The sequence below is a fragment of the Aphis gossypii genome, chromosome X, assembly GCF_020184175.1.
Source record: "Aphis gossypii isolate Hap1 chromosome X, ASM2018417v2, whole genome shotgun sequence".
Classification (NCBI taxonomy): domain Eukaryota; kingdom Metazoa; phylum Arthropoda; class Insecta; order Hemiptera; family Aphididae; genus Aphis; species Aphis gossypii.
This window is the reverse complement of record NC_065533.1, coordinates 29,320,706-29,338,294: the sequence shown is the minus strand read 5'-3', so window position 1 is coordinate 29,338,294 and position 17,589 is coordinate 29,320,706. Positions and strand designations below refer to the sequence as shown.

At 24.4% G+C, this 17,589-nt stretch overlaps 1 protein-coding gene and 1 long non-coding RNA gene across 2 annotated transcripts in view; one reads left to right on the top strand and one right to left on the bottom strand.

Moving 5' to 3' along the window:
- The window catches only part of LOC114120609 (whirlin), a 32,838-nt gene extending 23,243 nt beyond the window's left edge, over positions 1–9,595 (bottom strand). Inside the window, 2 exon segments of the mRNA XM_027982569.2 lie at positions 1,976–2,371; positions 8,483–9,595. Of these exon segments, the coding sequence (XP_027838370.2) occupies positions 1,976–2,321 (346 nt within the window). The 5' untranslated portion in view covers positions 2,322–2,371; positions 8,483–9,595.
- LOC126551655 (uncharacterized) lies at positions 8,711–17,262 on the top strand. Its single transcript, XR_007605551.1, has 3 exons — positions 8,711–8,855; positions 13,319–13,498; positions 16,507–17,262. It is a non-coding gene; the product is annotated as an uncharacterized LOC126551655 (long non-coding RNA).
- Positions 17,263–17,589: the final 327 nt, after the last annotated feature.

The window sequence follows — 17,589 nt, the reverse complement described above, 5'->3', positions numbered from 1 at the left end:
CTTGTAAATTGTAATACTAATAAATAATATGTATTTATCTGCGTACACCAATAAAATAAATTAAGTAACAATTTTTATTGGCTTTATATAAGTATATAACCATTATCTAAGATAATTGATTATTTATTATTATTACTTGTTATTTTATTTACAGAAACTTTTTTTACTATTATTAGTGCACAACCCAAACGGCGAACAGTCATGCTTCATGCATCTATCTATTATAAATGTTATATTCTATATTATGGTCCATAGAAAACTTATTTTAAATTTCATATATATCGCTTGTTAAATAAATTATACAAAATACTAATCTAAATAAAAAATATAATAATTATTAGCAATTTAAAATAAATTACAATTCAATATATTTCAATGAACTATAAATGTTAATTTATACTTCATGTACTCGTATATTACTAAATAGGTACTGATATTTTAGATTTACTTCAATTGGATATTTTAATTTAGCTCGCTATGTATGTTAGGACTTACAACTTTTAAAATGTAATACCATTTTAATTATAATAATACTACTTAAACTCTGATCAGGGCTGTATAAGTTATATTAAATAATATAAAATATAGTTACAACTGGAAAGTACTTTAAAAATTAGTCTAAATATAAATTCTATGTTACTTTGAGAAATTTAGGCTCCTATCAGTGGAATATCCAAAAACATGGGAATCTCACATGGCCTTCACTTCCATTTTTCATTGAAATATCACATTATTTATAAGTATATAAATACATAAAATAGATTTCAATCATTATTATTATATTTATTTAATTAGTCAGTCAATAGTTTATCATTTATATCATTCTTAACAGTTAACACAATATTCTTCGCATTAGATAAATGAATATGAGATACTAATATTACTGTCATAAGATAGGCTCATATAACCGAAGTACCGTTTCTCCTGATCGTGTAATTAAACCAATCATATTATTAATGATAAAAAAAAATCATTCACAATTAAAGTTTTGATGAATTATTATTATTAATAATAATACGTTTAATTAAACTATTTTTTTTTTTTTATTAGTTCTTTACAGCAACTAAAAGATTAAAAACTTAGATAGTTAGTATCGAATTATTATTCGTAGAATATTTTTATTATTGACGGTAAGACAAATTGTATTAATCGTATTCTTCTGGAATAGTAATAATATTTGTTTTCCAATATTTTAATGTGTTTAAATGTAAGACAACTAGCTGATTTGGTTATATTTCATAGTATCTGCAGTTAATATTGTGTAGTTTTAGTTTATATTAGTTTAATGTATAGTAATTTAATATCATAATTATAACTAAATATAAAAATGAACTTTGTATAAATTGTTTTGTAATAACATCTTAACTAATTTATATTTTATATTACTGATATAATCTTTAATAATACGTATAAGAAAATAAGAAATGAATAAAAAAGTACTTGGACCATTATATTGACTCATAAACAATTACTCTAAAATCATAATTTGTATTTTCATATTCATGCAACGGTACATGTTAGATTCATGGTCTAAACATTAAATAATAAATAATAAATCGTTAAAAGTTATAACATTTTTACAACATCATAAATCTATAACTAAAAATATAAAAATAATTTTAAAAATATTTGTCATGCAATTTAAAATAAATATCTAATCTATTGTAATTAAACATGTTAACTTTATTTCCCTTCGAGTATTTTTAAGCATGCAAAGCTCACGTATTATTTTATCTAAAATGGTTATATGTTTTGTTATATAGATTTTGAAAACAATCAAAAATTTTTTGATGTTGGCTAATGTAAAGTGTATTTCGTATTTAACTTAAATTCAATAAATATAAGAAAATAAGAAATTATTAACTAAAACTAAATGTGTTTACCAAAAAAAAATCATAGTTTTAAATTCATTATAGTTTATTTCTTGATTTAATTTAGGTTCAAAATATATATAACAAAAAATAATCATAATTACCTGGGTGATTTGGTCCGGATACGCCAGCTGACGACTCCCTTAGATATGTTGCTCTAGGAGGCGGTGGTGGTGGTGAAGCGGCTGGGGGCTTTTCGAGTATGGTATAAGATGTACCTGGTGGAGAATAATACAGGCCAGTTCGTATTTTATTTACACCGCCTTTATTTCGTCCATAATGTCCCATGACATCTTCAGCTTCGGCTGCTCTGCCACCGCTTCCGCCGCTTCCACTGCCGCCTCCTGTTCTGTTGAACGGCAATGGCAATAGTCGGTGACCGGTACGTTGTCCTGACGGCGGAACGGATCCACTGCTCCCAGGACTTCGACCCCATCCTCCAAGCATCATTTTTCCATTACACAAAACACTTGTCAATATTAATTGGTACGCCAAAATACCTAAAAATAAATTAAATTTGAAATGTTGAAAAAATACAAAATATTATACAACTAAGCGTCACTAATTTTAGGTACTTCAATAATACAGTTGTTCAACATTTTAAAACATATTTTAAGACCATACTTCCACATTCTTCAGATTTTTTCTGCTTAAGGAGTATTTTGTGTTTTGTGAGGATACAAACTTCTATATTTCAAATTATAATTCTCACTTTTCATTATAAATTATTAAGTATTTAGATAATAGCTATAGGTTTAGATGATATGGAAGCTATGTTGATTTGAAAATGTTAGTAAATAATATAAATCGACAATATTTATAATTTCAAAAATGTTCCAAGTATAATAAAAACTAGATCCAATATTAAATCTATTTTATATTGTTGTAAAACAATTTTTAAAGACTACTATCTTTAGTATGCATATCTCAATAACTAAAAAAATCTTGTTCAAATTTAGAATTAAGTACAGTATTTCAAAAAAAAAACTTATTTAAAAAATTACTGTGGAAATATAGGTACTTATTTTAAAAAAAAAATGCAGAAGTTTGTATCGCTACATGATACCTTCATAAGTACTAAAGAAAATTTCAAGAATTTTAATACATTTATATTTAAATTAAATAATTGAGATGAGCAAACTTGATGAATTAATCTATACATCCATCCTAATTGAATATCACCCCTTAAAAGCTATTACAGTAAACAATACAACACTTAACCACTGTATATATTATATCACTATCTATCATTTATATGGATATTATAGAATATAGAATATACATATAATATAGATTAATATAGATAGTTAATAATAGTAAAATTTAGACATAAAAATTTAATTTTTCCGATCATTATTTTTTATCTACTTGTATACCTACTTTCCTATTTCCTAAATTCACCGGTAAATTATTTTTAAATGTTTCAATACGCTATGATAGCTGATGACAGTCTTATGTATCATAGTAAAGATTTTATAGAATAATCTCAAATTAATTTAGTGCAGTCTAATGATATTTGTACTTAAACAATATAAGTACACACAGCGTTACTAAACATACGATTAATAACGAAAAGGTGATGTATGAGCAAGCGGTCATCAATTAACGTTTTCACACTTGTCATTAGACCATGTAATAATTGGTAAAAAAAATTTAACTTCACATTAAATTAAACAAACAAAAATCATAGCTGTAATTGGTATTTATATTGATAATTAAAAGCCGATATAACATAAAAAAAGTGAAAGTATAATAACAGTATATTCTATAGTCTATAAAACCATACATTAATCCTACATGGCTAAATGTTTAAGTAATATGTAATAAAATTATCACTAATATCCATATGTCATGAGTCATAATGAAGATAACGTTGGGAAAAAAACATTTATAAATTAGTTTACACGAATAAAGATATAATACATAATAATAAAATTAATATGTCCTTTTATTATTTTATTCTGCCAGTTAACTACCACTAAAATAAAATAACTAAAAATATCCTCAATTTTATTAATACTTAATTGAAAAAAGACAAGAAAGACTAGAACAATTTTTATTTACTTTAAAAATATTTTTTATTTAAATGTGACAATGTATAGGAACAAATATTTAAGCTTAAATAAAATAATTAGTACTAATAAATACATATATTATAAATTATGATTGGAACTTACATTTAAATTGTTTACAATTTATATAATTTTAATGCATTTAAAAATCTATTATTTACCTGGTACTCAAATGTGATGTACCATTAAATTAAAATTGAAAATACAATTGACGAAATATTTAGACATTTTCCGAAAAATATTATACAATATATTTACATTTTAAAACTCCTATACAAAATGTGATTTGCTCAAAAATTCTATAAATATAAGCCATTAAAATTCTTTGTTAAAAATATTTTAGATAATATAACGTGTCTTTATAAGTTTATTACTTAAAGATTAAATTTAAATAAATCCACTTAAAAAATTTATAAATTTAAAAGTATTACAATGAAAATATTTGTTACTAATAAAGTAATAACTGTTTACTAATTAGAAAGTTTATTTCTTATTTATTCAACTTAAATTCTATTATATTCCTTTTAAACAATATTCAATTCAAAATACAATCATCGGAATCTCATCTAACCTTAAATTTCAAGGCTTGAAATACTGTACGAATATTTTATAAGATATATATATATATATTTTATACATAAGTATACGTCGTTTGTTCTTAAGTTTTAATTGCTTTTATAATATAATCAATCAACAAAATTAGTTATTATATTAATATACTCATTTGAAAAATATAAAGTACTCAGATATAGTATTCCATATACTTATGATTCTATAAAATAATTAAATGAAATATAAAAATATTATACGAATATAATTAATAATTAATTAATACAAAAAATAATAATAATTGATAATGGTGACAATTTATTATTTAAGAAAATATATAAATTTATATTTAAATTATAATTTATTATAAATAATGGTACATTGATGGTTTTAGTAGTAAATGTGTATGAAACTTAAGCCTACTTAAAATTGTATACATATACATACAAATATGTATATTTTTTAATGTTATCAAGATATTATGTAATTTATACCTAGTAATAAATAATATTGACTGTATTGTATATTTATGATTTATAATGTAAATAATATAATATAACTTAATTATATTACAATCATAAATTGGTATAAAGATATATAAATAAATTCATATATATATATATATATATTCATTTATAAGTAAAAATGTCTCATCTAAAACCATTCTGTATGATGTTTTGAAGAAATATCTAATTATTTTTATGTCAACTATATAATAGGTATTCATTTATAGTTTTATAATATATTTGTTAAAAAATAAATAAACAAAAATTATAACCAAATTAATAAAAGAATAAATACAAAAAATAAGCTCGGGTGTATTTTTAATTTGGTGTAAAACTTGTGAAGCTACTTGGCTTAATTGGGTATGCGAATGTCTAGTTGGACTACAAATATTACTTCAATATAATAAAATCATATGTCATCAAACAACAGTGTTCGTCTGTGCATAATGTATTAATGTTAGGTATTTTAACGTTTTAAAATAATATATCAGTCATTCAATGAGATACCTTGAATATAATGCGTGACAGGGGTGTAGCTAAATAGTCTATGTAAGACGCCGTGTGATCAAGATTTTATCTTTAGATTAATCATTGAAATTAATAATAATAAAAAAACAGACGTCTAAGACTTAAAAGGCACCGAAAAATAAACTCAATATTATAAATCTAAAAAGCATAAATTGAAATCATACACTGAATGTATCATAAATAATATTTAATACATGCTTAATAAAAATAAAACAATGATTTATTAAATTATATTAAATTTGTTCAATTATTTACTGACAATTAATTAAATTAATATTTGAATATACTTATATTAGTAGGCATCTATACATAATATGACAAAATATTTGTATAAAAACCTGTCAAAAAGCTTAAAATTATTTATCTCTAAAAATTTAGATCAGTGGTTCTTAACCGGTGTTCCGTGGACTTAATATAAGTGTTCCGACAAAATTTTAAAATCAGTAAAAATAATTTTATTTAGTATTTCTATTTTCATTCTCTTAACATTTTGACTTTTAAAACAAAACACAATAATATAAATAAGAAGTTTTACTAACATATTTGCAAACTGTTTTATGCTATACATTTATTGTTTAATATATTAAACAATTAAAAAATTAATATAATTACTGTTTTATTTTACGGCTGTGTTCCGCGAAAACCTCATAAAACGTTAAGTGTTCCGTCATTCGAAAAAGGTTAAGAACCACTGATTTAGATTGCCATACCTACGATGTTTTAATAATGAGAATAACGAATAACTAAACAATAATTTTGATTGGGTTGGTTACTTGCCTATTTTTATTAATCCAAAACAAGTTAATATGGTGTATGTATTCTTATTAGGGTTGGGGATGTAGGTAATTCTTTAAAAAAAAAAAACCATGAAAATTATGCCCAAAAATCAAATGCTTTTATGCTCTAAAAATGTACTTATAATAATAGCAATAATTTGTTGTTAAACATTTAAATATATGTATAATCTCATTACGAAAATGATTCTTTGAAGAATTCAATTAAATTTTTTATTTATTTTTAAAACATATTCTTATATTCATATGTTACTTATGAAAAACAATCTATTTATTTATTATAACTAATATGAAAATGCCCTGATGAAAAACAATATGTTAAGGTACTTTTGTCACTTTATTCTTAAGTGAATTTTCGATCGGAAGACAAATATAAATTAGAAATACTTTAGAAAAATATAATCACTGTCATTAGTGTAACTTAGAGAAAAAATCGATTAGTCGGAAATACTTTATCGTCCTCTCAGTAAAAATATATCTTCGTCAGTGACATCTACCCCCCCCCCCCCTGTAGATTATACCTATAATCACAGCCACACTAAGACCAATATTTTCAGGATTTTTTTAGGAATATACAAAATATTTATTAATAGTTTTGAAATAATTACAATATTAAATTAATTACTATTTTAATATTGGTATAAATATTTAATTTTGAAGAACTGAAGCTGAAATTACGAGTACTATAAGTACTATAAAGGTTACAGTCTTAATGTTAAATTTTCACTGAGTACCTAAATATTGAATATCATATTTCATTATTTATTTTAGACACAAATTGATCTTAAAAAAATTTTGATAATTTTATTTTATAGTCTTATTATTTTTATAAAACTTATAATTGTATTAGTCGTAAGCATAAAGTCAAAGAATTTAATATTTATGCAATTTCACTATCCACCTAGGCACTTATAGTTAAATGTCTATTTCAAGTCAGACAAATAATAAAAATGAAACATTTTGTATTGTTTTAAAAATTTAACCATATTTTCTAATTATTTATAGCTATTTTATAAATAAAAACAACTATGTATTATTTTTGTACTATTTATTAATATGTAAAACACGTAGGTATATGAAATATGTTTAATTTCGTATCCATCGGTGCTATTGTTTTAAAACTTAACTCATAAATGTAAAAAGGTAATTACTAATTAGATATGATAGGTGGTTAGTGAAATTGTATGAAAATTAAATTCTTTAACTATACATCCTGATAATTTATGCTTATCTAGTCTATGATTCATTTTTACTACCTACTGTATAATGATTTGAAAATGAAAATTAATTTTATGACGATGTTATAAAGTCAATTTTTTTAAAAAAGGTTTTTAATTTTATACATTTATAAATTTAAATAGATTAAAGTCTAATGAAACTCACGATGATAATATAATGTACGCATATATACGTATAACTAAGTACTAAAAAATGTTTGACATTTTTAATATTTTCATTTTATTTTTGTATATTATATTTCATAAAAATATTTTTTATACATATAGTCAGTTAAATTTGTCTTCCTATTCAATTAAAAATAAATCTTTTTAGAAAATATAATATATAGTTTTACTACAATACAAAAATAGATATATAGTTTATAAGTAAACTGGTACTACTACAATTTTCTATGTAAAACATCACATCAAACATATGTGCTTACTATTATATTTTCTTATTCGTAGTTATTAAATCTCAAACTTGTTACATTTTTGTGTTTCGTTTATTACCTACTTATTAGATTCACTATTTGATTAACTCATTACATAGTTTTGTGCGAATTAATTTATAAAAAATTTTAATGCATATTTAAAAATTATTACTAATTTAAATAATAATATGATTAAAAAAAAAAAAAATTGATTTTAAATCGTAATCTATTGTAGCCATGACATATGAGTTCATGACCATTGCCAATAATATCAATACTGTAAATATGAAGCCAATTTTATTTTTTAATACAGCTGCGTATCTATTATATAAACCGATTGCAGTTGTTAAGAAAAGTAAACCTTATATTAATAATTTATATTAAATACAATTTAAAAATATAAAACATCCCAATCCAAAAGTATAGAAAAAAATTAGGGTCATATTTTTTTTGTTTTTCAAATGCATATTTAAAGATTTAGAGTAATCAAAAATTTTATCATTATACTCACCAAACAGAATGATTCACGTAGTTGCAAAAGGAGGACATGATACACGGTGCCAGTCTGTCAGGGTGTAGTCGGCGAAAGAGTGACGCCGCCGAGTTCTGATCTCGCCTGTCGCGTCGTTGTCGTCGTCGTCGTCGTTGTAGCCGCCGCCGCAGCCGCCGCCGCCGCTATTAAACGTTTTCACACGCGGTACGGTTGCCGGTGAAAATCACGATAAAACACACGGGATGATTTCGCGCGAGTCGTTCGATCGTACAATATAATATATATTACAATGTTTAAATGAACGATGTCGACGTGACAACGCGATTTTGAACTGCATACAAAAGCGGCGCTCGATATGACGTCAAATTATTATTATTATTATTTCATAGCAGTAAGTATTATCATACCGATCAAATACTCACCTTGTGCCTTGTAGATATGTCTACATGCAAAATTTTCTATTTAAAAAACGCGTGTGAAAACGACAAAAAGTAAACAGATATAAACACATAGATTCGGATAAATTAGACATTTATAAATAATTGTAACTATCACGTATAAATTAGGTATTCGTTTTTCGCGACGACGACTATAACAATGGTAGTATTACAGTACAATTATTGACGCGACAGTATACGAATGGATATGTATTATGTGAACATACTTTTTTCCGAGAGAACATTCTGTTTTTTTCGCCTTGTTTCAGTTTTGTTTTGTTTTGTTTTTTTTTTACTTTTTGTGGGTCGCCCCGTTCGCTTTCATTGATTAAAAGTCGAATGCTCCGGAGCGACACCTAGTATTGATTCGGTCAACTATAACGCCGTCGACGCCACCGCCATAATATATTATATATACATATGAACGTGTATTTAGTCGTCCCTAGAGGTCCTGTGAAGGTGGTTGGTCGGTACTCGAAAGTCTGAGTTGTATATTTATATACTTATAAAGTAAACTTATGCATGGAACACATACACTATATTATGTATTACATTTATAAATTGTATAATCACACGTGGGCAAAATATTTTACAGTACTATACATTTCGTATTTAAATTACAAAATACATATTTTAATATACATTATAACTTTATTATTGCAGTTTCTTAAAAATCAATTAATGTTAGTCCTTTAAAAAAAAAAAAAAAACATAATAAATTTTTAATAAGATAACAAATATTTTTATTATTACACTGAGCACTTAGCAATTATTTAAGGAGTTTTCAACACTATTTTTGTGACCCAGAAAGATATAAACATTTAGATATTTTATGAAATATTTTCTAAAAATATAAATTGTTTACTTAAATGTTTATTTTTTAATATTTAATGAAATGAAATCTATCAAATCAAAACATTTTAACTTAAGAAGTTTTGAACTTCAATATTTTTTTTAATCTTATTATCTGTGCCATTCAATTAATTTATATTATAATAAAAAAATCTCATTATAATTTGCATTCTTATGCAGTATATACATAGGGTTCAAGAGAAAAGTATGATAAGTTTAAAAAATAACCTGAAACTAATTAATCGAGTGGTAAAAAACCAGTTGTGTATAGTTCTTAAAAATTATAATTTGACTAAGAAATAAGTAGGTAATAGTTATTTTCAACTATGAAACATGAAAATTTGACTACTGGGACACTACAAATTAATGACACAAAAGAAATAAAACATTCTATTAGATACCATTAGACACTGAACTAACTAAACAAAAAAAAAATCAATCTTTTTTGAGCGAAAAATTAAAAGTTAAAACCATATATAAACCATATATATTATAACCATTATACTATCTTGTTTTACTCTAATGTACAATATATAATTAAATGTTGATATTCTATAACCTATAAATATTTTACATTTATAGGTTTTAGCTAAGAATTCGATTGTAAAAATCTTAATCACTATAAATAAAATAATAAACAATATATGTATACTTGTTTGATTTATAAAATATAATACTTTTTATAATGTATTGAACTGTAATAAATACAAAATGTATTGTAATACTATATCTGTTCTTGCAGTGTATTAACTTAAAACAAGTACCTAAGATAAATATCAATAAAATTTTCGAAGATATATTATAATATAATAATATAGGTATATTATTATACGTATTGCGTACATAGGTGTATTAAATAATTTAAATATGAACGTTATAGTTAAGGAACTGCGCATAATACTGTACAAATGATGTGCTATTGTCTATTTACAATATACATGGTTTATATTTAAATCGTTCATTGTTCAATATCGTTCAATATCGTATTTCTATTCCTTTTTTATCTCCTTTCACCTAGCGATAGTAATTCCTACTTATATAATTCCCGTTTTATTGCTATGTATACCATACACTATAGTCTATTGTAAATTTACTGCCTGATTAAGCGAATATTAATGAAACAAGGGTCCTCATGACTTTCGGTTTTTAAATCAAAAAATTATTATTTTATCCTAATGGTGGAACGTTCCAATAATAATTTAGAAAACAGTTTTTAATTCCTCACAAAATTTTTTTATATAAATATTATGTAGATAAAATATACTAGAAAATTAACGAAGTGTAATTTAATTTTAATTTGTTATCATATTAAAAAAATAAATAAATAAATTTTTACATTAAATTTAAAATATAAAATAATGATTATTGACCATAGTTTTTAAAAGTGTTTTGAATTTTTTATCGTTTATTCGATCATTAATCATTATTAATTATCTAGAAAATAATGTACACCTATGCCAATGCCAATATTCTATTCTTTTAAAAGTACATCTAATACAGTCCTGCATTATTATGTGTTTGTTTAAAACATTATACAAACGAAACGTCCTATATAATGCATAAACATAGATACTAGTATACATATACCATATAAGATATTAAAATAATGTATTTGTATAGTGGCAACCAATCGTAATCGGAAGTTAATATTTGAAACGTTTTGAAATGAGTGACGGCGGTATAACAACCGAAATAATATTATTATTTATTATACACGCGATATAAACCCTCGTTTGAACATTATAGGAAACACGCCGCCGGAGCGGCGTCGCGCCGTCGCGCATCGTCGTCGTCGACGGTTCGGCGTGGTTTATTTCCAATGGTGTGTCGGTGCGACAGGCGCAGGGTCGGTATATAGTGCAGTACTTCTCCTAAATCGTATTATTGGATGTGGAAAACAAACATTATTTTCTGTGTAAACATACATTATGTAGTGAAAACACTCTCGCTGCGTTGACATTTCCCGTACGGGAGCTTTATAGGAAGGGGTTGATCTATCCGTTTTTGGGTCAGCGTCAGTTTGATATTATTATAACTACAAAACAGAGTAAACTCCATCGACACAATATAGAATACATTATACCGCTATTGTATGTATAATAGAACTATAATACAGGCACGGCAATTGAAAACTAAAGCTATATTGTATTATTATAAAAAATATAGTTGCATATTATACTATCATACTGTATAAATTGCATAAATAATTTAATTTATATTATAGTTTAAATACGTATTATTATTACTTTTCGTTTATATGATGCGATAATGTTTTATATAGAAAAAAATCGACATATTATTATGTTTTACGCTATTATTTTACTAATTTTCTTTAGATTTTTGTAACTTACCCATTTAAAAAATAACATAATATGTAAATACAAACGACGATCATCAAAATGTATGTACTAGTATACAGAAATATTAAAAATGTGTTTATATTTTTAATGAACCAGAAATCTTTGAATAATATGTATAAGTTACGTAGTAAAACTTACCTTGCTGCCGCTTGTATTTCTAGGGAAGCAACGCATTTAGCCAAATGCAATCAAGGCTCATTTAAACACTGCACAACATTATAATTCTACGTTTTGTAATGCGTAAACCTTTTATTATATATTATAGTATATTGGTATTAAATAATAAGCACTTAAAAACCGTGACGCGAAAACAGTTGGTATACCTAATAAATTTAAATGTGTGGACAGAATTCCGTCGCATTCCACAACACACTATGTATTATGCAATATAATATGCATTCTCAGACGTGAAAACGAAAAAAATATGCGAAAACTATTCGATTGAGAATGGAACTCGGAGAAAACAACCGCTGCTTCCGCGAAATAAACAGACGGAAAATATCGTGATTACCCGTTTACCGCGAACGCCGTAAACAATACCTAGTCGGCAATGCGCGGCGTCGTTATTTATAGCAATATTTATCACGATAATCGAATCACTCGGGTTTATAGAACTTCCCTGGATTTCGCTGATAAATTTTAATATTTTGATTTTCCGTACGTGTCCGATGATGAATAATAATAATACTAATAGTATTACGTTCTATAAACCAAGAGTGCTTTGTATTTTGAATGTCATAGTAAGCACAGTATACTGAGGACTAGTAGATAAAGCCATCACACTGGACAGTAATATGTCCTTACCATTTTCAATTATCATAATATTATCAAATATTTAATTATCAATTACAACGGTTGGTTATAAAAAAAAAATCACGTGATGTTACCATTTGATACATATGGTACCAAAATATAGGGTTCAACAAATTAAAGATATTATATCAATTTAATCAATTAAATTTGAATTAATTAATCGGATTAATTGCGGAATTTCTGGTACCTAAGTATTTTGCGTTGGTCATCATCGCCATTCGTCGAAATTTACTGTTATTTTCGATCCAACTGTTTTCGTGTCACGGTTCGCAAATATACCCTATAATATTACTATGTTATATACAATATACTAGACCTTTTAAATTGTTCGTGAAAAAAATGATGGAAATCGCGTAAGACTGACATAAACCCCACCATTTTTTTTCACACAGAATTTGAAAAACTAGCTGTATACCGTTAACTGATGTGCGACGAAATTTCGACAAAGCAAGTCTTGGATGATCCCTTAAATCACCTCTGTGCTTCGGTTCAAGGAAACGTATACCTACTATAAGATAAACACTCTTTTTTTCGAGGATTACGACGTACCAGCCACCACGTACATTTCACAGGTGATTTTCACATGAGTCGCTATAGATAAATTTTCACAGATTCCGTGTAGTACTTATTGCATATGTTATAGTATGTCACACTTTAAATACTATTTACTTAGGTACCTACTATAGTTTATAAACAAAAAATAAATTATTATAATAAATAATTCAATTTTAATTTTTTTGTATTGTTATTACTTATTATTATTATTATTTTATGTGTAATAACATATAATAATAAATAGTTATTTTGTTTTTTATTATAAAAACAGTTTTATGTAGGTATTTAAAAAAGAAAGATAAGTAAAAATAAAATCGATTAATTGTTTGGGATTCGTTATCACTTACCATTTGGTAAACAAAGTCATTGACTAGTGAAAAATACACATTTAAGTCTAAAACTTGTTTTTTACAGTATTATCTATATGTAATTGAATCATTTATAATTTATCACTTATCGTATTTCACCTTAATACATCACCAGCTCTAAGACGTATATTTAAAATTTATTGGAAAAATTTGTTGTAATCTGTAACATAATTTATTATGATTATTATAAGTTTCTTTCACAATTTTTCAAGCTTAAGAGGGGTTAAGATTGTCAGGTGTTAGTATTATATGTTTGCAAACTTAAAAGTTTTGTATTATTATTAGTATAATTTTTCATCTAGTAATATTAATTTATTTATCAATCAATAATTTAGTTTACAACACTAGTAAATAAAATATAAATTAACATTGTTATCTCGTTTAATACTGTAGGATCATATTACAGAAATCTACAGGTTTTTTTTATTTACTAAAAAAAAGGTAAGAATAATTAATAAAATTCATAAAAAATACATTCAAAAATATAAAAGGATAAATGCAAATTTTATTATATTTTTAAAATATTAATAATGAGTAGATAATAAATAAGCTTAAGGACTTTTATTCCTCTAAAAAAGACTCAAACACACTGCATGATTTTTTATAACTGTATTTCTTCCACATTAATGTCACTTGATTCTTTCAACAAGAAAGAAAAAAAAAATTTTCCAGGAGAAAAACAACAAAGAAATTTTATTGAAATAGTTATCTTTCCAAAAATGAAATTTTTGAAAATAGATAGGTAGGTCATAATTTCTTTTTAGAACAGTAGTCTATAATATAATCTATATAGAATATAGATGCTCGAAAAAATGTTTTATGTTTTAATACTTTATATATTTTAGTAGTTTATTTAGAAAAAGAAATTTACCTTTCATACGTGTACAGAATGTTGGGCTACTTTTCTTACATGTAATATATAATATATAATATGTTATTATTGTTATTATGTTATCATACATCGAGATACGATTTTGTTCTATTTATAGGCCCTTAAGCTAAAATTTGAAGGTTCTCTGGAATATCTATTCGGTTTTGACCTCTCCTTCAATGTACATTTACTTGTGTGCGTTTTGAAACTACAATTCAAAAGACAGGAAGAAAAAATATTCAATACAAATTTACCGATTTTTTAACGAGTATATTATTATTATTATTGTGTATCAGGAGCGATAAAACAACCGATTTCCCTTGTTAGATACATTTAATAGATAATATAGGTAGTTGCGTATATAATTCAAATTTACCTGTTTGTATTAAATGGCATTTTATTTCGTGAGAGTTATACAATTTGAATACCAAGTTACCGCTAGTCGCTACATCACTTTTTGATGACCATTTAGAGCAGTGTCTTCGTTAAGCAATCATCAACTATTTCCGGATTTTAATTAAAAAGCCAACGATATGTAATAATACGGTTCTACGTAAATAATATTATATTAATTAATTTAGAAATGTAATGTGAAATAGTCATTTTTGAATAACGTAATATTTTAATTGTATTGTATTGCCTATTTATATAAGTAGGTATGTTTATTATTAATATTAATTATAAAGGTTTTGAAACAAAAAAAAAAAATTTTTACATGAGTCTATTTTCAAACGAAAACTATATTCTAGGTAGTAAATCTTAATTGAATGAAAAATTTGTATTACTATTTAAAAAACATATTTGTGAGAAGATATATAAGATTTAATAGAAAATAATAACCATTCTATAATATTAATTATAACGTATAACTCCTATTAATCCTATTAGAATATTAAATATATAAGACAATAAGACATATAAGACTAACATTATATAACCTTATCAACAATAATGTCTTGTAAGCTATTAAGTATTTTTTTCTGATTATTTCAGTAAAAAAAAAAAAATGTAATTAAGTAGTAAGTACATTAATATTTATATTTTGGTTAATTTTTAAACTAGTTTGTCCATTATCTAATGATTGTGAGATTAAAATAACGATATAAACCTTCTATAATAACTTTTAATAAACTTGTTATACATTTTTATAAATTACTTATATACTTTACTTATTTTTATATTAAAGATTCCTATATTGTTCATTTTATATTTAATACCTAATATGTAGCAATTTTTACTCAAACGAGTCAATCTATAAAACGAGTTAGTTTGTATATGCTTACATGTTTCCTCCATCTCATATAAATATACGCACTTCAACGAAAAAAAAAAAATATTTGTTCACGTCGTTTAGTATAATACATACCTAGTACCTACATATTATACATACAGACATATATAGTATACTAATAATGTTAATATATTATATACAGACACTTACGCTCTGCTACCCACGTAAAAATGTCTATTTCAGATTAAATTCGTGTTTTAAATGGAAAAGACATTTTGCCGAACAAAATTATAAATTGACTTATCTCTGACGTCGTTCATTTATTTTTATACCTACATATTAAACATATGCTACTATAGTAAGCGTACCTATTATATATCTATATAGTATGACATATTAACTTGCATATATTATACAGTACCTGCGCACATAATTAATCCTTATATATATATTCCTGCAGCAGTGTATATTGGGATATGGAAATAGGAAACAACGTTCGCATTTACATGATAATATTATTATTGTGCTTACGTTTTTTTTTATTATTATATGTAGATGGGACCGGAGAATAGCTGGCTGCAACGAATAAGATGGCGTTTCGTACTTTATTACTCTAATTATTATTTAACTTCTATGCTGCTCGGCTGTTCTCTTAATTATATTTAACTCAACGATGGCGTCGATGTGATCGAATCTATATTGCGTACCTAAGTATTACAGCATACAATATGAATATACTGAGTGATGCGCAATTTTATATTTTTATGATGTATAAAAATTAATTTGGAATATTTTTTTTTTACTTTGGTTGAAAAAATATAATAAAATAATATAATAGGTGAACCTAACCTAACCTATTTTAGTTGTATTATTATTATTTGTTGAGTTTTATATTTAAAAGATACATTATGTACATAGTATATAATATATATTATATATAAGATATATAAAAGTATAATGTGCTAAATATAATGTGTGCTGTTAGGTTCTAAATATATTTGTTTTACAATGATGTGTATTTTTTCAACTTAAACTTTTTACTAAACATTTGTAATAGCATTTTATAAACTTAAAATAATTTTCAAAATATTTTAATTCTTTTAGTGTTGTATAATATATATGCATTTAAAATTACGATTTAATTACGAAAATTAAGATCACAAAACTTTGTAAATTATTTTTTAGTTAAAAATTCATAAAAATTTGATTATTAATTGTTAAGGTTTAGAAATGAATAAACAGTTTCTTAAAATTTTCCCTTACTAGAATAATGAAAAATAAGTTAAGTATAATTATACCGACAATTATTTATGAGCGTATAAAGTTAAGATTTTAACAAACTTAGATATTCACGTATAAAATCATTATTTATTATAACACTAATTAAGTTTTTTTAATATTATAAACGATTGTTAATCTTAGAAACTTTGATTATTCCATTATTACATAAATTATGATTTATACACAATAAAAATTTAAAAATATTTACTCATTTTAAGCTATAATTTATAGACATTTGAAATTTTCGAACTTTTTCTTTTTTTAAGATAACTTAACTTCATTGAAATCTGGGTAGTAATTTTATAAATTTTTAAATGGTCGTTATAAATTATTGTTAAATCATATAAAGATACAACA